Source organism: Cataglyphis hispanica, chromosome 8, assembly GCF_021464435.1.
Source record: "Cataglyphis hispanica isolate Lineage 1 chromosome 8, ULB_Chis1_1.0, whole genome shotgun sequence".
Taxonomy (NCBI): Eukaryota; Metazoa; Arthropoda; class Insecta; order Hymenoptera; family Formicidae; genus Cataglyphis; species Cataglyphis hispanica.
In genome coordinates, this window is record NC_065961.1 from 8216909 (window position 1) to 8237773 (window position 20865).

Below are 20865 nucleotides of genomic sequence, written 5' to 3' on the forward strand. Positions count from 1 at the left end.
CTGTCGCTCGTTGCCTATTGTTGCCTTGGCGCATGGCACGTCCGCCCGTCTTCTTACATGTTATCTACCTATCCGATCCGGTCTGTCAGTCCCAGTCCCCGCTTTTTTGCTTCATCTATCTCAAGCAGAAATTTTGGCGGGAAATCCCATCTTAAGAGAAAAAAAAAACAAACTTTGATTTTATTATATATATATATATATATGTGTGTGTGTGTGTGTGTGTGTGTGTGTGTGTATTTCTATTCGGTATGGGAGTAGATAAAACAGCTAGATTGTAATTATACGATTTTATCTTTTGTTTTATTAATAAAATAGGAACAATGATTGAATCGAGAATAGGAACCATTATTTTTCAGAAGACTATCTATCAAAAGCTGTGTCAAAAAATTATATATATTGTTTTTTATGTTTAACATTTCTTTGTATCAGCATTATTCATATTGCTTCATTATCTCAAGCTTTTAAAAGACTTTATCGAGGAATTTTTATCAAAACACTATTAGTAATTAGGTTTGTGATTATAACTAATAAATAAAAGGGGTGAGAAGATTAGCGATCTGACTCGCAACTCAAAGAAGCACATTAAGGTAATTATCTATATTTTCTTATCTTCTCTACTTCAGATATTCAATTGTTTTAGATTGTAATGTACATGTATACATACATTATATATATATATATATATATATATATATATATATATAATTTATTATTAATAGGAATTACAAGCTCTATCACAAACTTTAATAATTGGCCAACTTTTTTTGCAAAATTCTTTGGAATTAGTTGCAAAATCATTGATATTATCATTTTATGCTAGTAAAGAAATATTGATAATTATTGGAGCTCTTATTACTTGTGATCCAGGAAAAGATGATATGAAACAATATGAGTATGTATTTTATTGTATATAACATTTAGCTTTTTAAAAGTTCTCTCTTAGGATAGAGATTGTTTCAGATTATGAAATTGGATGGATATTAGGTGTAGCATAATAGAATTGACAGCTGAATTATATATTTGTAAATGAATGGCAAACATTACTGGTTGAGAAAATGGTGTTGCTCTCGACAATAAGTATTACAAAGACTAGTTAAATGCGCATATAGGTCATCCATCTGTTGTAATGTGATTAGATGCAGCACTTGTGAAAATAGGCTTTTCTCATCATGCCTTACACTTTAATACATCGGATACGACTATGATACCATGTATGGTAAGTGCACAGATTAGAAATAAGATATGCTCCTATTTTTTGCATGCATGTATGTGTTACAAATAGTACTTTAATATAATTTTTAACAGCATTAAAAATTTTATTTTCTGACATGTACACGTATACATTAGAGTTTTATTATTTTTTTTTCTTCTACTTTTCTTCTTATATATATATATATATATATATATATATATATATATTTTTTTATTACAGTCGTGCAGAAAACTCTGATGAATTGGTGAAACTTATAAGGTAAAACTTATATCTAACTTATAACTTATACTGGCTATCTTTATCTTCAGTGCTTTAGTAAGCATTGCGAACTCCCTGTTGAATGTAGAACTTGCGGTATTATTTTATTATCTACTCTACATTTAACACAATCATATCATTACTTATTTTTTGTTAAACCTTTTAAAGAAGTCGCATTTGAAGGTAATCATTTTTTGTTATGCTTTAATTGCCAAAAAAATTTTTGCATCATAGGAGAAAAAGGTATCTTTTCTCTCATATGTTGCATCGCAGAATTGTATAATTTTCATAATAACTAGATAATTTTATTAAAATAAAAAATTTATAATGTGCATACAGGTATAATGAAGATTTCATTCGAAGATCGCAAAAAGTGAGATAAAAGAACTTTAATACATATATTGAAGTTTGAAAAGAAATATCTATACATAATTAAAAAAATAAAAATTTTACAGTTTTGAATTATTCGAAAGAAAAATTAATTTATAATTATTTAAATATTTCAAATATCTAGAGTAAGAATCATGTGTGTGTTGTATGTATTTTTATTTTTAGGTTTACATATGTGAAAAATGTAATCAAACATTTTGTTTAGACTGAGATATTTATTTATGAAATTTTACACACATATCCTGACTGCGTGACAAATACTACAACATATAATAAATGTACAGACAAATCTTAAAAAACATTTGTTTAGTTATAAATTGTAGCAATTTATCAAGCATTGCTACACAAAAAGAGTGATAAAAATAATACTACAGAATAATTATAATCCATTTAATAGAACTAGAATAATGCTGGAACTTGTAAGGCAATAAATAAAAATGGAAATATATTATTCCAGTTTAAGTAAGCTTTTTAATTAATTTAAAATTTAAATAAATAAAAATTTTTTTTAAATAAAAGACATTATAATTAATATCATTTTATTTATTTAAATTAGAAAAAATTATTTTATAAATACATACAAGTGTTTTTATTGATATATAAAAAAATTTGTATATATATATATATAAATATACAAATTTTTAAATATCTCTATATTCCGTCCAGCGAGAGAATAATCACGGATCGGTCGAAAACTCCGTCATTGGGTAAATTTGTACGTGACTGGGACAACAAATGTTACTTGCCGGCAGCAGCGAACATCGAACATTCTACTTTAATATGAGGTGGGGGGAACATTGAAACTTATTACTCTATACTCAGACAGAGGTGGAAAGTGAGTATCGACAGTATCGTGAAATTACAGTACGTATTAATTTGAGATCGTTCGTCAAGACGCGATCGTTGCTCATAATCGTTGGCGCATCCGTCATTCATTCTTATCGTTGATCAATAGTTTAATCGTGTACAAAATATATTTCGTCTCTCAATTTGCGCCGATATTTCTATTTTATCTTCGGAATGAGGTAAGCTCGTTTATATGTCGTGTGAGTGTTTATTTAAAAATTTAAACGTATCGAAGCATGTTTGTTTTATTATAATTGCTTGTTATGAAAATCATATTTTGGCGAAATTTTTGTAATAGAGAAAGAAAGACAAAAAAAAAAAAGAGAAAAAAGGAGAGGAGAGAGAGAGAGAGAGAGAGAGAGAGAGAACGAAACCGTCATGCACAAGACATGTGACAATGTTAATAGGAATGTAAACATTCCAGATAATACCACGTTCAAAATCGGGATATAAGACGTCTTATAAATGTCTTAAAGATGTCTTATGTCCCGATTTTGGATGTTGGTGTTGTCTTGTTACATGTTTTGTACATAAATATTTTGTAAAAGTTAACGGGGCAGGGATAAATGTTAGTTATAGGTCTTCAACCTATTGAAGATCAGTCGAAATACATATCGAAAATTATATATAGCTATACATTGCATATACAAGGTTGAATGCGACGTTATTTTTCAAATGTGAATTGTAATGATAAAAAATACACGTCCGCCGTTCTCTGTAGAATCGTTCGCAAACTATATCATTATATTCGTTATTCTTTCAGCTCGATTACATTTTTAAAAGGTATATATGCGTGAATGAGAAGTTACACATAATTGACATATGTCATATTTTGAAAATAATTTGAATAAAATCGGATATTTCCACGCACATCTACAACAATTGAATTATATAGTCAAGTATTTATTGAAAAGGATCAATTACGAATAAAAAGTCTTCCTTTTTTTGTCAGACAACATTTGAACAGGTATGTATAATGAACGTCGATGATTATCACAGTTTATGAGAGACGTTAAATAACTCAAGGACTGTTCATTATTCGTGACAGGAAAACTATCAAAACTTGGCGTAATGATTTCCATAGAATGTTTTTGTTTTAACTTTATAATTCGCGTCTATGTACGTACGATTGTGTCACCATAATCGCTGTTGCTTTCTAAAGGCAATAACATGTATAAAACCTTAAATTAAGATTTTCTTAGCAAATTATTATTATTATTATTATTATTTTAATACCAATGAATATTAATATACATATATAAACTGTGTATGTCTACTTTATCTAAAAAAGTAAGAATTCTCACTTTTTTAAGAGAATTTTATTCTTTTATTATAATTCTTGTTTATATATTATATCATAATTTTATTTTAATGTAATAATATATGGTTGTTAAAATTCGTGATAAACGATAACATCTTATCTAAGTGAAAAATGCTTGCTTGATGAAAGTTTTTTTTTCATTATTTTTTCAAATCTAACGTTTGCTTTCAAATGAGTCTTTATTTTTCCTTCATGATCGTATAAATAAAAGAGAAAATTAAAAAACGCGCGCACCCACAATTCACGCGATATATCTCATTTTAAACTCATTTTAAAGTTGCATCTAAAAACTCAAATTTTGAACAAGAATATCTAAAAAAAAAAAAAATGAGGAAATCTTAAAAAACTTTGTTCTACAAGATTTGAATAGACATTCTGAATAAACGACATTGTGAAATAACGATACTGTGAAAAAGAAAATGTAGCAAAAGATTCTTGATGATGGTAGGAGAATATATGGAATTTTGCCCTGATTTGATTGGATAATTCAAATAGATGTTTGCTATTATCAAAGACTTTTTCTGTAGATAAAGGCAATATAAGTTATATCAGCGAGTAGTTTATAAACAAAATAATCAGATTATTTTTTTATATATCATTAATCTTAATAATTAAACGTGGTAGATTAAATTACTCTTTTTAATAAAATACACTTTTTTATGTATGTGTGTATATGTGGAGCGCTCGAAAAATATAGATAAAATTTATAGATTGAATTTTTAAATTGATAGATCTTTTTCCTAGAGAGATATAATCTAATCAGGGCCGTTACGAAGATGGGGCGAGCGGTCGTCCCGAGCACCACGAGCTAGGGGACATAACAAACGAAAATGTTCACAAAATAATCAAAGTAAACTGCCGAAATTTAATTCAATTAAAACCTAATTTGTAATATTATATCAATCCTCATGATTGACTTTGCCTTAGTTGCAAAATGCCATTGAAGGAGAATGAGAGCTGTATATCATATGTTTGCGATAAAATATTATTCAATCCATTTAATATCGCATAACACCTTTAAATGTTTGTTATTTTATATTCTTTTGTTACATTCTATCCTGAACTTAGGACTTAAAATTGCCTTTTTCTAAAGGGGGAAAAGAACTGCCTTGTTGAATCTTGTGAGCGCTTACGGGCGCTTAGGGACAGCCCTGAATCTAATCCGCTTATGCATACGCGCAGTATGCGACTGTTGATGTGAAATCAAGTGAGCAAGTGATTATATATTCTTACTTTCTCGAGCTTAAGCGAATTGATTCAAGGCAAACGCATAAACGCGACGAGAACCTTGTACATTGTTTGATTTTATACGATTATCAATCGCTACCTCAGACTTTAATTAAGAAGAATCAGATATTACAGATGTATATTTAGTATACATCGTGTATATTTTTTATATATACATTACTGTTTTGAAATACATACACGTATTAGGAATTTAGATGTTCAGAAAATGTCATCATATAGGAAAAAATATCAAGTTGCAATTTGCAATATGTACGTGTCTGTCAAATATTTCAGATGTTTTTATCACATAGTCGCGTTTCAATTATTGTCATATTTTATTATTAATAATTATACATATATTATGTTTTAATAAAGTTACTTTTTTCTTCCATTTATACTAAAGAAAACATAACACACACACACACGTGCGCGCGCGTATACACAGATGCAATCTTATCAAAATTGTTAAATTCAAACATGTTATTATTTTATTAAAACAATTGCTAACGAATGTATTTTATACATTATAAAAGATCGTCGATCCTTACCTATCGCTTTTGCAATTAGAATATATCTGAACATAAGAGAGTTTGATAATGACTATATCGTACAATGACTAACAATAAGATTATATTTTTGCAACATTTACTGTTATAAAAAGATAAGACTTTTCTCGCGCATTGTGAGAAAGAATCGTATTGTGCTTGCAGAAAGCACAATGATAAATATATATTCGCAAGAAAGCTTCCGTTGCTCAAAGATTTCTATACTCAGATTATATGTTGTATGTATCGCTAGAATATTGTTGAAGCTTCGATGTCTTTGTATCTTTAGTGTTTACAAATTATCTTTATAGTTCTTATAAATTATATAATAGCTCATCTACGTATATTATATTGTTGCGAAACTATCAAGTTTTATGTGTAATAATACACATCAAGTTTTGAGCTAAAAAAAGATGGAATCGTTTCATTCCATTACAGAAAAAAAGGCAAACGTAATAGAGAAAGTAACTTCAAGGTCGAATATGTTGTGCAAATGGCAACAATGTTTAATCAGATTTGCGCGTGATTTGATTACTAATATTTTAATAAAAATTGAGATTTATAGATTATTCTTTCTAAGTTCTTATGTTTTTTCTGTGTTTCGAATTTTCGTGATTACTTGATATATTAATAAATTTTTTATTAATAAATCTAATTAAGAGCTGTAATAAATGAAATATCTTGATGTAAGTTTTCTGCTATCGCACACGTAAAATATTATTGACAATAAGCGGGAAAAGAATATTTTATATTATTCAAGCTTAATATTACTTTACATCTCCTTGCGATTTACCTCTTTGATCTTTAATTAGTGGCGTTGCACAACATCATTTTGCAAGAACGTTATTTTGTAAGAATTCTTATTAGAAACGACGTATTTCTTGAATTATGCATAAGATAGCGATAAATGTCTTAAAAATATATGGCAAAGAAAAAGAAAAACTGATACACTTGTGTGCGAGAAAGTATAATATGTGTGTACTGAGTGCGTGCGGGCATGCGTGCGTTCGTGCATATTATATCCTTTTTACACTTTTACATAGTTGCCATATCTTTAATGAATTAATTTGTATATTATTATACACTCTCTCTGTTGTAAATAATAATTTACTACATTTGGTTGATATGCGAAATAATGTATACAGGAATCAAGTTGGAACGATGAATCGGTTGTGGAAAACGTTGTCGCGAAAGCGCGTCGAAGAAGAGAACGAAGAAGTGAAAAGTGAACAATTGGCACGGGTTCTTGGTCTATTTGACTTGACCGCACTCGGCGTAGGAGCGACTCTCGGTTTAGGCGTTTACGTTCTTGCCGGAAGCGTGGCCAAAGATACTGCTGGACCTGCCGTTTGTCTCTCTTTCCTCATAGCTGCTATCGCGTCTGCTTTCGCAGGTAAAAAAAAATGTCTTACAATTACCCTTAGAAATACATATGTATATGTATATATAATAAATTGTACTTGTAGAATGCGTTCTATTTCTAAAACAGTCGCCAAAATCTTTCACACTTTCAACTTGTAAATAATATGTAGATGCAAAGAATGGCGATGAGATTCCAAGTTATGTGGTGTATTAATGTCATGTTATATTTGGCCTCTATATGATGAGATAAAAAATACATTGTGTTGCAAATTAGTGCCAAATTTGCGTTTGCTATCTCAAAACATGCAATCATATATAACAAGCCTCTATTGTATACATACGCAGATTAATATTGATAAAAGAATTACTCTCTCGTCAACGAGTCGTCACTTTACAAAAATCGACAAATTTTTAATTGGAGGATATGAGAATTTGTTTAAGGAATCTGTACCAAAGTTTAAAATGTCGAACATTGGCGCAAATATAAAACAATATATACTATAATATGCATTTATAATATATTTATGTACGTTTTGACACGCATCAATATATATTCTAGGTATGTGCTACGCGGAATTTGCATCGAGAGTGCCGAAAGCCGGTTCAGCGTACGTTTATAGTTATGTAACGGTAGGAGAGTTTATCGCCTTCGTAATAGGATGGAATTTAATTCTAGAATATGTAATTGGTGAGTGTGAAATTAAAAAAAAAATCAATTTATTTACATGCAATATATACGATATATGACGGAATAATTTTTTAGGTACAGCGAGCGTCGCACGCGGGCTTAGTAATTATATCGATGCATTGATAGGAAATGTTATGGGTAAAACTCTGCGTTCCCTTATGCCCATAGATATCTCCTTTTTGTCAGAGTATCCTGATTTCTTCGCCTTTGCAATGGTCATGCTACTAGTAGTACTATTATGTATAGGAGTAAGGGAGTCATCGATCTTAAATAACATATTTACTATTATAAATTTAACAACGATCACAATCGTTATTGTCGCAGGATCGATAAAAGGTAAGCCGGTAAGTTAAGTCGCATTTTTATATCTTCTTAGATCCTTATCCTTTCACATCTTTGTGAAAGCGCGCGCGCGCGCGCACGAGAGAGAGAGAGAGAGAGAGAGAGAGAGAGAGAGAGAGCGATCATTTGTGTTTCAAGTCGCTGAAACATATGTGACAATGTCTTGTTTAAAATATCTTTTTTTAACTGTTTTGTATATGTCATTTCTCTCTTATAGCTTTGGAGATAATTCTCGATTGCGCATGTAATTAAATATTAAATAATGATGTGCTTATAGCGGATTCATCAAATTGGTCCATTGCATCCGAGGATATTCCAAATTCCGTGAAAAATGGCGGAACAGGTGGATTTATGCCATTCGGTATCAACGGAGTGATGATCGGAGCGGCCAAATGTTTTTACGGATTCGTTGGTTTCGATGCAGTCGCTACCACTGGCGAAGAGGCAAAGAATCCTCAGCGTCACATTCCTCTAGCGATCGTACTATCCCTGATTATTATATTCGTAGCGTATTTTGGTATCTCCATAGTCCTTACGATGATGCTGCCTTATTATGCTCAGGTACGATTTAAATAACATAAAACTTTATTATTTTGAAATTAGAATCGTCTAATACGAGTTTAAAAATTGAAAACTTGTATTTAGAATGCGGACGCTCCGTTTCCACATGCGTTTGATGAGATAGGATGGCCTGTTATTAAATGGATCGTTAACATAGGCGCGGTATTCGCGCTATGTACTAGCCTCTTGGGTGCCATGTTTCCCTTACCGCGTGTATTATATGCCATGGCTAATGATGGGATAATATTCAAAACTCTCTCCAAAGTGCATTCTAAAACTATGACACCTGTACACGGCACAGTACTCTCTGGTTTACTTAGCGGTTAGTGAATACCTACATTTGAAAAAAAGGAAAAAAAAGTATATATCTGTATGCGTGCGTGTGTGTGTAGTAATAAAAAAAAATTTAAATCAAGATTTAAGATATCCTTGTTGATTTATTATTAATAACTTTTATAGAAGTTACTCTATGTTCTAGGTCTTATGACACTTGTCTTCAATTTACAGCAATTGATTGACATGATGTCCATCGGGACTTTACTCGCGTATACAATAGTAGCGATATGCGTTTTGATATTAAGGTAACTGTTTTTGTAAATGTTTTGTATGCGAGATATATATATATAATGTTCAAATATAAGTTTCTAAGTTTTTATTTTATAGATATCAAAAAGATGTAAACTCTAGCAATACCCCTGCTATATCACTAAAGAATGATTATCAATTTACATCTATAAATATATTTAAGGAATTATTTAATTTGCATAATCAGAAGGAACCAACAGAACTTTCTAACACGATCGCAAATATTGGTATCGCCTTACTTTGTGAGTTTGTAGATTAATATTGCATATTACAGGATACATTGAAATGTGATAAATGTGAAATTTATAAATATAAAATATATTAAACTCTAGGAACCATTTGTAATATGCAAAGTTTAATCGTTACAGGTATCATTATATGCATCATCACGTTTCTGATTAGTAATATGAGCGCACACCTGCTCGCAGGAAATGTGGTAATATCTGTGATACTAGCTGTATTCGTGATTGTTCTTTTTTTGAATTTAGCCGCGATTGGTAGACAACCGATACAAAAGACTGAATTGTCTTTCAAGGTAAGAAACGAAAAAAATATGTGTTGAGAGTACAATTATTTTATTACATAGGCACAATTATTTTATTATATAGCAAGGTTTCCTGATATCTCTTTCTCTCATGCACACACAGTTTAATATATTTCTGTGTATATATATAGGTACCTCTCGTTCCACTTATTCCCTGTCTCAGTATTTTTATAAACATGTATTTAATGTTTCAACTAGACGTCTTTACATGGATTAGATTTGCTACTTGGTTGTTAATTGGTAAGTCTGATGTAAAAAAAAGAATTATGAAATTCAAAGATAGAATTAATCTCAATGCTTGATCAAATGTTAAATTTCCATTTCTGATTTTTTATAGGTTTTTGCATCTATGGTTTTTACGGAATTAATCATAGTGAGCAAGGAAAAAGAGATAAGGCAGAAAGCAAGAAATTACAACAAACGTACGTGGAAAAGTTTAGAATAGTGACATCATTTTGATTATCAAGTTTGTATGTTTACATAAACACACATACATATTCATCTTAACCATTCAAAAGCACAATAATAGTAATTAAAAATAATTTTGTATGATTAATTGACACACACAAAATGTCATGTATATTTTTATAATTGAAAAATATTTTCAATGATAAATTTTATAATGTATTATTTATACAACACACGCGTACAGACGCGCGCGCGCATATACGTTATTTCTATATTGTAATATAACAAGTTCATAAAATTTATTTATTTATAAAATTCTTTTATTTTAGCTATTGTTTTTCAATTACTTTCTCTACTAAACTTGTAATTGTTTATGAATATCATTTTTTTTTTAACATTTTAATTATATTAGGTACACATTTAAATAAAATATAGAGACTGAGACTTTTATAGAATAACGATCTTAGTCTACATTTCAATTGAACTTAATATATATTTATCATTCGATGTTTTTCTATCTCTGTATAGATATTTCTAAAAAAAGTCTGTATTTTGTTAGTATTTTCATAAAAATAACGAAATAATATAATATTTTATATATTTTTATAATACAATCATAAAATTTTATGTACACACACACACACACACACATATATATATATGCGCGTGTGTGTGTGTGTAATTAACAATAGTATTACTGTAATAATAGCAGTATTACATAATAAAAGAGCACATTTCATATTATGTGATATAAAATGGAAATATCTTGTGCTCTTTATATTGGCAAAGTAGAATAGAAATGGGTTAATACAGAATGATATTGAATCAATATATTGACTCAATGTTGAATTAATATTGACAATATAATTAGAATAATCAATACAATATAGGTATTTATTAGTTAATGACTCTTTCTTAAATAAAGTTTTATGTTACAATAACGTGTTACAATTTAATCTCTTTTTCATTGCAACATATTAAATATTAATTATATGTAGCATAAAATAAAATTGATGACTCATCATAAGAAGACTGTAACACCGAGTACATTGTTTAATATAAATAGTCATAAACCTACATGAATTTTTAAAGCATAAACATTAACGAAGAGCTTTTAGATATTATTCGAATTTGTCAGAGTCAATGGAACATCCATATCACGAAATAATATTTTTAATTTTACTATACTCGTGTATATATATATATATATATATATATATATATATATATATATATATATATATATATATACACTCACGCATACGCGCGCGCGCACACATAAATTTATATTTCTAAAATATTATTTTATATTAGAATATAAAAGTACTATTTCAATAATGATATCGCTATCGATATAATTTTGATAATTTAGACTCTTGATCACATCTTAATAAGAGAAAATTTTTGTCTGATTGATCAGGAAAGACATTACTAACAATTCTTTTTGCTAAACATGTCTAAATTTTATCAATGTAAATAAAAAAAAGTGTTTTTCTTTTACCGAGATTCGTAAATGTGACCAAAATAGCAATATTTTTTACACCTTTAACTTTATAAAATTTCAAAATCCTGACGCGATATATTAATTGATGAGACAAATTTATTTTTGACATGTAAAGGTTTGTAAGAATTACATGATCTAATTTAAAATAAAATTGATTATTAATATATTTATTTATTAATTTTTAGAAGAATTTAATAGTAATTTCGAAAAGTAAATTGTTTGTTGAATTTGTTACCAAAAAAATGTATCAGTTATTTTTTCCATTAAGATAAAATTTATAACACTGTTACTATTACAGTTGTCCAAAAACGGTAACTGTAATATTACAAATATCATCATAATCACTTACCAACCCTCTGTGTGCGTATGTATCATATATTATTTTAGCCATCTCAGCTTCATTAAAATATCTATCGTATTCAGGCAAAAATTTCTGTGATCAAGTGTCAAGTACATAATGCATAATTTATCTTACAGATATAATTACTGTTTAAAAGTTGACATACACATATATCCATATAATATACATGTATACACACATATTGTATTTTACAAGGCAATTACAAAATTGTCATGTTTTATATTATTACAGCATATTGTAAAATATCGCATAGTACAGATATCACTTTGTTTTATTTATAAGCCCTCCGAGACTTATATTTTGCCAGTTTGCCTGTTGGAAATAAATTGAAATTTTATTTCTTAATTATGAGATATTTTAAGCAATATTACAAAAGAAAATATACAGAATTTTAAAAAATTATTCTTTCTCATTTTTGATAAATTATCAATTAGATTAAATATTCAATTGTATTTAATATTACATGTACTTTAAGTGATATTATCCGCAAATATACTTTTATTTGTCTATGTTTATTAAAATATTCTTTCTATTCTAGATTTTATTATAATTTTATATTATATTAACCATTTTCCTTATCTGAAATCATATAAACTTTTGGAAAATTCTTGTTTCTTACCCCTATACCAGTCACCCATCCGGTTCCAGCGGAATTTTCATCAGTAACACCAATTCTTCGACAAATAATACCAGCTCCTGAAATTGCCCAAACTTGTCCTTGTTCCCTCGAAATGGATACATGCCGGAATCCTTGCTTCGCATTTAATACCGACATATCTACAACCATATAATTTAGTTTAAAGATATAATGATATACAATAAAGTTGTACAAAAAGAAAATGTCTTTTATACCTATATGAATCGGATCATTTGGCATTGCGGGTAATGTTTGCCAATGGGTTCCTTCAGGGAAAACATTGGATTGTATCTCTCGGCGTACTGATAATCTACCATTTATATCTAAAGCCCATACTACATCACATCCTACTGAAATTTGCTTTAATTGAGCTCCTGAAGGAGGCTCGACAGTCTGCCATTGTATACCTGCATAATCAACAAAATGTTCTATCTTACGTAAATGAGTGAGTGAGTGAGTGAGCGGATGAGGGAGCGAGTGAATGAATGAGTGAGAGAATAAGTGACCAATAGAGAGAGAGAGAGAGAGAGAGAGAGAGAGAGAGAGAGAGAGGAAGAGAGCGTGTGAGAGAGAGAGGGAGGGAGAGAGAGAGAGAGAGCGTGAGAAAGAGAGAGAGAGGGGGATAATAAGAGACTGAAAAGGACAAAAAGAATTTGAATTAAATATATATTAAATTATTGCACAAGCCGTTAAAAAATAATTGCCATGTATGTTCTGGTGATATTTTGTAAATTTAATACCAGTCGGTTTTGTAGCACTGATGCCTAGTCTCCAACAGGCAGAACCATTTTTGCCAACAGCCCATACTTGTCCACATGGACCGCATGATATATTAATTAGAGGCTGGTCGCTTGGTATATGTTCCCATGATACACCCTATTTCATATATATAAAATGTTGTAAAAAAATTGTTGAGAAAGTATATTGTGCTATGCCTATTACTTTAATAATTTAAATATGTATGTATATATACATATCTACATATATCTAGATATATACATTTGTGTATGTGTATGTATATGTGTGTGTGCTGTGTTCTCTATTATATAAATATAATTTAAGTGGTCGTACCATCGGACAAGATTCCGAAACACCACGTCTGAATAAAGCCTCACCGTTTGCGGCAACTGCCCAAACATGAATAGGAGCATCTGTGCCAGGCTTTCCAGTTGCCTAGACAATTAATCAAGAAACATTAAAATATGTCCTTTTTGAAAGATTTAAGTTCATAGATAAAGTTGAAATGGATTAAAGACATACATATAAAGAGACATCAACGAGTTTGGTATTTCCTAGTTCTTGCCAGGGTCCACTGGTTATTAGTTGACATCTTCTAAACCATCGTCTTCTTCGAACATAATCGGTAAACTGTTTCTTACCATGATATTGTGACGGGAAATCAGTAGCATATTGCCAGCCATCTCTATCAACGCCACCGGGTGTGTGAAAGTCGACAATCCAATCTGATACCTTTATAATATCAATATAGATTATATAGACAGAATAAAAACAAAATGTTACAATAATGAATATTAATTTTATGTATCATATTTTTCATATGAAAAGTAGCGCGCAAGAAACTGCGTAAATATACAAATATATACTCTCTTACTTTCAAAACAAAGATCTTTTTTTTTCTTTTCTTTTTTTTTCTTTTCACTTACCCAATGCCAGTGCATTGACAATAACTTTGTATGCTCTCGCGTACGTTTGTGTCGTCCAGTTGCATCACTCCACATGTAGCGATCTGTTGGAAGTCCATGCGCGGTATATCCAGTTACTGGATTCCAGCGTTGATTTTCGTATACATAATAATTGTGGGTATCTACCATTGTATTTATTCCAGTACTGCTAGTTCCTAGACCTATAATATTTTTTAATATTAACACTTCATGTAAAGATAAACAAAAAATTAAATTCGAATTAAATAGCTATTGTATTCAGTGTCAGTGCTGCAATAATCTTATAATTGTTTTTTTCCTTTTTATTTTGCAAAACATGTTTTTATTATAAAAGCTGATAAAATACCTTTAAGAAATGTGCCTCCCCAACCACCTGTATATACCCAAGCGGTACTATCGTAACCAATGCCCCAAGTGACACCTACAGAACATGTCTCAACTTTTTTCAAATGTCCACCAATTTGTCTCCAAAACATCGTGCTAGGTTCAATAATTATCTGTCCAAGAGTAAGGTATTCGTTAACTGTGCAAATAATCTCAATGATACAATCGTTATAATAAAACTACTTACAAATGTGGATTTATATGTAATATTACATAAAGTCAGCAATCCCTTAATTCGCAAATGTGTAATACTTTGCGGAGATATTCGATGGCTATAAAAGGTATATTCGCTCTCATTAATGTAGATTTTATAACCGCGTTCTTCACAAATAATGTATAACGTGAAGTCACAACCCGCTTTTAATGGACTACCTCCATTTCTTTCCTCATCTCCCCATTGACCATTCTGATATGTATTCCGTACAATAATATTTTCTTTGAGTCTTGGATTAAAATGCAAAGCTACATCATGACTATCCATTATAGTCCTTTGCTTCACAAATGTTGTGGTATAACAGACAAGATTAAAAGACAATCTAAAATACAGTTATTATTATCAATGGTGTATTGCTGTTGTACATGTTACAATCTTTTCACATGAAAAATGTGGAAGCAGTTGTTTGATTTACCTGTCAGCATCGTCATGAACGCATACTGTAATTTTTAAGGTACTACCATATCCAAAACCATTTTGTAATATACTTTCAAATGGCATGTCTTTACCAGCTATATCTATTTCTTGTATATATCCGTCTTCAGATAATTGACATTCCTACACATAATAAAACTAAAATAACAAAAGATAATTCTTCATGTTTAGTATTGTTATTTCTACAAACATATATCTCAGACATTACCTCTGCAACTGCAGGATCAAACACATACACATCACCTAATGCAGTTGTGCTCCAAATAGAATTTGGACCAGGTCTACCATATACATTATTTATTTGGCAAGATACTACAAAAAAAAAAAAAATATCTTTGCACATATTTCCTCACTTATCGTCATTTGTCAGAGAGTGGTCCTTACCTGAAGTTAAATGTGCCAACCAATCTTCCATTTCTGTATCACTCGCAAATTGTAATCTAATTACTTTTGAACGTTTTAATTTAGGAGTATAGATTGCTATCCTTGGATTACCTGGTTCACTGCAGCAAACGACACATGTAATTTCCGAAACAGGAAATTGTATCTATAATATATTATTTGTGTGAAAATTATGTATTGTCTAGAATTTTATCTATTAATTTATATAAATTTGTAAATTTATTTCCAATTTCTATAGTCAACATACTATGCTTGTTATGCCGTCCGAATTTAATATTATTAAGGTCCCAGAATCTAATGATCCAGTATCACTACTTATCCATTCTAATTCAATCTTACAATCTTCATATAAACTTCCATTTTTAATTTTACATTTTGCATCGCCACTCTTCACCCACGATAATCTATAATTTGTTAAATAAAAAATATTTTAACTAAAGATTGTATATTTAATCAATATTAATTAAATTCCGCTTACTTTTCAACCGCTTTCTCATATATCATTGAAGAATCAAATGACATTTTCTTTAATCTCGACTTTAATTCATCCAAAATGTATATTCTCCATAATTCTCCAGTTTCCCCTTGTATTGTACCATTACCATCTGTGATCCTATTCAAAATAATTACAAATTTACAATTTTCTTTTCTCTTTTTTCTTTTTTCATAGCATAACTTAAGTATTCCTATATTTAATAAGATATATAATAATAAATATTTTATTCAAAAAAGTCCTTTTTATGTTATGACTTATATTTAAAATTACAAGTTTTACCATTTCGGCGGATTTGTCGGATCAACAAAGCATGCCCCAGCTTCCACCTTGTACCACATCACATCACATTCGATCCAATATATTATGCCTGCACTTTCATCCTCACCATACACACCAGAATCTCCAGTTAAATCTGGATCAAATACACTTCCATCTGTTTCTGGATGTGCTTCAACACCCACCATGGAACCGACAGAATGTACAGGACTCCAAGCAGCAGGATTAATCTGTTAAAAGATAGACAATTGTTATATATAATTTCTTTTTTTAATATTTATAATTATCCATTACTTATTTGATCAATATATATATATATATATATATATATATATATATATATATATATATATATGTATACATACTTTATTTGATTTTAGAAATATATTAACCTTAACAGTACTGCTCATTCCTTTTCCCGAGACGATTATCGATTCTCCACTTTTTGTTAAAGATTCATTAGATATAGTTATATTAGCAACACTTGCTTCATTTAAATCACCTGCACCAATTGAACTTGCAGATCTGCAATATTATAAAATTAAATATAGAGATTAATATAAAAAAAATTATATTAAAATTTTTTTATTATGTATTATATTACTTTGTTATAGCATTAACATTTTTATAATATTGTAAATCACCCTTTCGCGCACTCTTTTACCTCTCTCTCTTCTTCTCTTCATTTAAATATATATCTTGAAAAGATGTTTGTTGAACATTTTTTGTAGATACGCTGTCCCCGGTACGTTGCCATAATTTTAAAGACGTGGGTGTTGGCGCCGAACGTGATTGCTCTTCCCATTCTCTAATTAACATTGTACCTTCACCAGTACTATGAGGTCGATTCTATAAAAACATAATCCAAATTCAATTAAATATCATTTATCGGTTATTTTATTATATATGATAAATATAATAATATATATAAGTGCTATATAGAGTAATGTATTTCTCTACCAAGGAACTCCAACTCTGATGACGCTGCTGTTGTGGTGTGCCGCAAGTACTATGCCTGTTGCTAGATGATAAACTAGCATTACTACTTGCTCTACTCAATTGAAGTGGCGCGTTGATTAATTTCCAACGTTTTCCCGTTAATTCGGAGCGTGCAATACCAGTACGGTAATACAAACATCGATCATCATAGCCAATAGCCCAAACCTTTATAATACATAAAAAAACGCGTAGAATATATGTCTGCATTTGTATGTGCGTGCGCGTGCGTGTAACAAAAAACACACACGCACGCGCATATATATCTAATATACAATTTCTTTCGTCCTATAAATGAAGAATTAAAATTCTTACTTGGTCGTTTGGAGCAACAGATACCAATGCCATTTTGCTCAACATTTCAACCCAACCGGTACCAGTAGCCAATTGTTCACAAACGCCACTTATTTCGCCTTGAACACCCTTTCGAAACCATACTCCACCATCATGCGTTACAGCCCATACAGCATCAGTGCCTATGCTAACTTGTACCAATCTCAAGTCTTTTTGCGGAGGTTCCACTTCTGACCAATCTTCACCTTTAATACATATATTCGCTGTACAAAATATCCACTGTACAAACATAATTATTATATTTTGTAATCATGTTTGTTTATTTACCCATTGGATTGTCTCTCGTTACGCCCGTACGAATCAATGCTTTGCCTACTGTAAGTACAGCCCAAACAAGACCAGTTACTCCAACACTGATTTGACAAACTTCATAACCATTTGCCAATTTAATACAGCTCCATCTTTGTCCTTCAGGACAAGTTGTACTAGTCCCAACACGAAACATCACCTAAATAACATCATATAATAATTTAATTTTTAAAATATAATTAAATTGCATGTATATGAAGAAAGCTATGCCAAAAATTATACCCTTCCGTGAGCAGTTACCGCCCAGACTACTAAACTTCCAGAGTTACTACCAGGCATCTGATTTCCACCGATAGCTACATCAATAAAAGGTTCCTAAAGATGCGTAATATATTACTTGATTGAATTATGCAATTAAAAGTATTGCCACACATAAAAAAATTTATTTTAGTATTTTATCACCTTGGTTGGATCTTTATGAAGAGGTGCAATAGCACACCATGAATTCATAGCGCTATATCTCCGATAACGAACCCATTTGCGTCTTCTTACACAGGATTTCCACTGTTTTTTTGTAGTATATGTAGCTGGAAAATCAATTGCGTATGTCCATCCCTATCAAAATATCAGAATCTTTGTGATCATAAGATTCTCATTGGTCGTGGGCAACTGATAACAAATCTATACATAAACAAAATCTTATGAAAAAAAACATAACACTCGTGTGGAACAAGCACAGTATATCTTAAATATGTAATTTCATACATATTTTAATACATTACAAAAAATCTATGCCCTTCGGTACACATGTTATAATTAATACTAAATATTAAAAAAATGCAATTGGTTATATTTGATGAATCGGTACAAAATTATTGAGAAATAAAAAAGGAAAAGATCTTTCTAATTCAAAAATCGAGTGTATTTGCATTACAAAAATACTATATTGAAGTTGCATTTGATAACTATATTTACTGTATAAGTCAAAATTATTCAATCATTTTACAAATTCGAAATGACATATATAATTTTAAACGCATTATAAGATTTTCTGATAAAGATATAAAAAAAAATATATAATATAATATGTAAAAATAGTTGACATTAGAAAGATGAGATATTTACATCATGATCTAATGGTTGGCCGTCCAACGTTGTTTCTATTTGCCAATCACCTTCCCATTGCCATGCCATTGATGGCAATTTTACTTTATCTCTGCTACGATCAATTGTACCATCTTGATTTGAAAAATTATATCTGTCAGTTGGAAGTAACCTTCCGGAAAAACCTTCCAAAGGCAACCATCGCTAGAATATATTGTTAGCAATCTGTTTTATTTCTTCATTTGCAATTTGTATACTTATCTAGAGTAGAGTATTTTTATATAATTGCAGATATACAATGCTATAATACTTATACGAATCCATATACCTCATTCTCATAAGTTTCTTCTTTAATTCTGATTGGTATGTCCAAGCCATGAACATGAACGTAAACTTGTCGATCACCGCCAATCGCCCACATAAAATGTGGCACAGCTGATAACTGTTTAAATTCAAGTCCTAGATACATAAATTCACGCCACATATTTCCAGATGTTGACAGTCCAAATACACGCCCTTCATTGTTAATAGCATATAAATATGAACTTGGCATTTTAAATATAATGTATAATGCTACTTGTAAGTTTATCTGTAAACAAAATTTTCACAATCCACATCTTCAATCCACTATACAATCTCGATAGTTTTGTTAATGATAAAAAAATTTTACGTGTGATAATTTTGTAATAGATTTAATTTACGCAAAATACATACCAATCCTTTCTCTCTCTCTCTCTCTCTCTCTTTCTTTGACAATTGTTGTTTTATATTAATTGTGTTATAACATTTCATCTATCATTATATCATGAAGTAATATACTTTTTATCATAGGCTTACACACTGTCGACATTTAATAAGGAATTAATCGTTCTTCGGAAACTACTGTTGTCCTTTTTTAATTTTAATTTTCTTTTCTTTTAAATATATATGTACAAAACTTTCTCTCTTCAACATTTATATCAAAGAAAATTATGTAGATTTCGCGAAAACTGACACCGATCTACTCTTCTTCTTAATCTTAATGGCCACGTCCGATGTAAATGCGATCAGGACATACCGATCCACTCAAATAAATATCAAATAAGCACTTATCATACTTATGCAGCGTTCAGCGGTGCAATAATCTCACAAATCGTGAGATTTTCCGACACATGACACATGCGCGCGCAATAGCGGAGCTAAATAACGTACACTGCGCGTCAATGATTCGTTCCGTTTCCCTAGCGAGCAAGACAAGATATGTTCTTTGCTAATATATAGGAGTCCTATGCATAACCAAAGGATAGATATTACATCTTACTAAAATTATACATTTATTATATTTACATAATTTAAATATATGTATGATATCTCATTAAATATATTACAATAAATTAAATAAAATGTGTGAAAAAAATAGTTTGAAAATCTTAAAACCTCGATTAAATAAGTTATTAATGTCAATTTCATCACCTTCGATTAGATTAACCGACGGCAGGGTG

The 20865-nt window shown here is 30.1% G+C and overlaps 2 protein-coding genes across 4 annotated transcripts; one reads left to right on the forward strand and one right to left on the reverse strand.

The window, feature by feature from the left end:
• The first annotated feature begins 36 nt into the window (after positions 1-36).
• On the forward strand, positions 37-12500 carry LOC126851309 (cationic amino acid transporter 3). The gene is made up of 16 exons (XM_050595123.1): positions 37-587; positions 720-892; positions 961-1216; positions 1433-2323; positions 2528-2886; positions 3471-3674; positions 6946-7193; positions 7722-7850; positions 7926-8186; positions 8470-8753; positions 8838-9075; positions 9232-9334; positions 9417-9580; positions 9707-9873; positions 10014-10122; positions 10220-12500. The coding sequence occupies exons 7-16, from the start codon at positions 6962-6964 to the stop codon at positions 10339-10341; spliced, it is 1809 nt and encodes a 602-aa protein (XP_050451080.1). The 5' UTR covers positions 37-587; positions 720-892; positions 961-1216; positions 1433-2323; positions 2528-2886; positions 3471-3674; positions 6946-6961; the 3' UTR covers positions 10342-12500.
• LOC126851301 (tectonin beta-propeller repeat-containing protein) lies at positions 11753-20853 on the reverse strand. 3 transcript variants are annotated; one of them, XM_050595094.1, is made up of 25 exons: positions 20099-20852; positions 19713-19973; positions 19406-19588; positions 18743-18895; positions 18563-18655; positions 18299-18479; positions 17993-18216; positions 17642-17845; positions 17346-17530; positions 17074-17206; positions 16685-16911; positions 16388-16522; positions 16157-16313; positions 15892-16054; positions 15716-15819; positions 15488-15630; positions 15046-15394; positions 14821-14971; positions 14457-14656; positions 14053-14262; positions 13864-13965; positions 13533-13668; positions 13008-13199; positions 12775-12932; positions 11753-12467 (listed from the first exon to the last, which is right to left on the reverse strand). In XM_050595094.1, the coding sequence occupies exons 1-25, from the start codon at positions 20174-20176 to the stop codon at positions 12417-12419; spliced, it is 4173 nt and encodes a 1390-aa protein (XP_050451051.1). In that variant the 5' UTR covers positions 20177-20852; the 3' UTR covers positions 11753-12416. The 3 variants fall into 3 exon arrangements, with proteins under 3 accessions (XP_050451051.1, XP_050451050.1, XP_050451053.1); XM_050595093.1 differs by having other exon boundaries at positions 12775-13199; positions 20099-20853; XM_050595096.1 differs by lacking the exons at positions 19713-19973; positions 20099-20852 and having other exon boundaries at positions 12775-13199; positions 18743-18961; positions 19406-19545.
• Positions 20854-20865: the final 12 nt, after the last annotated feature.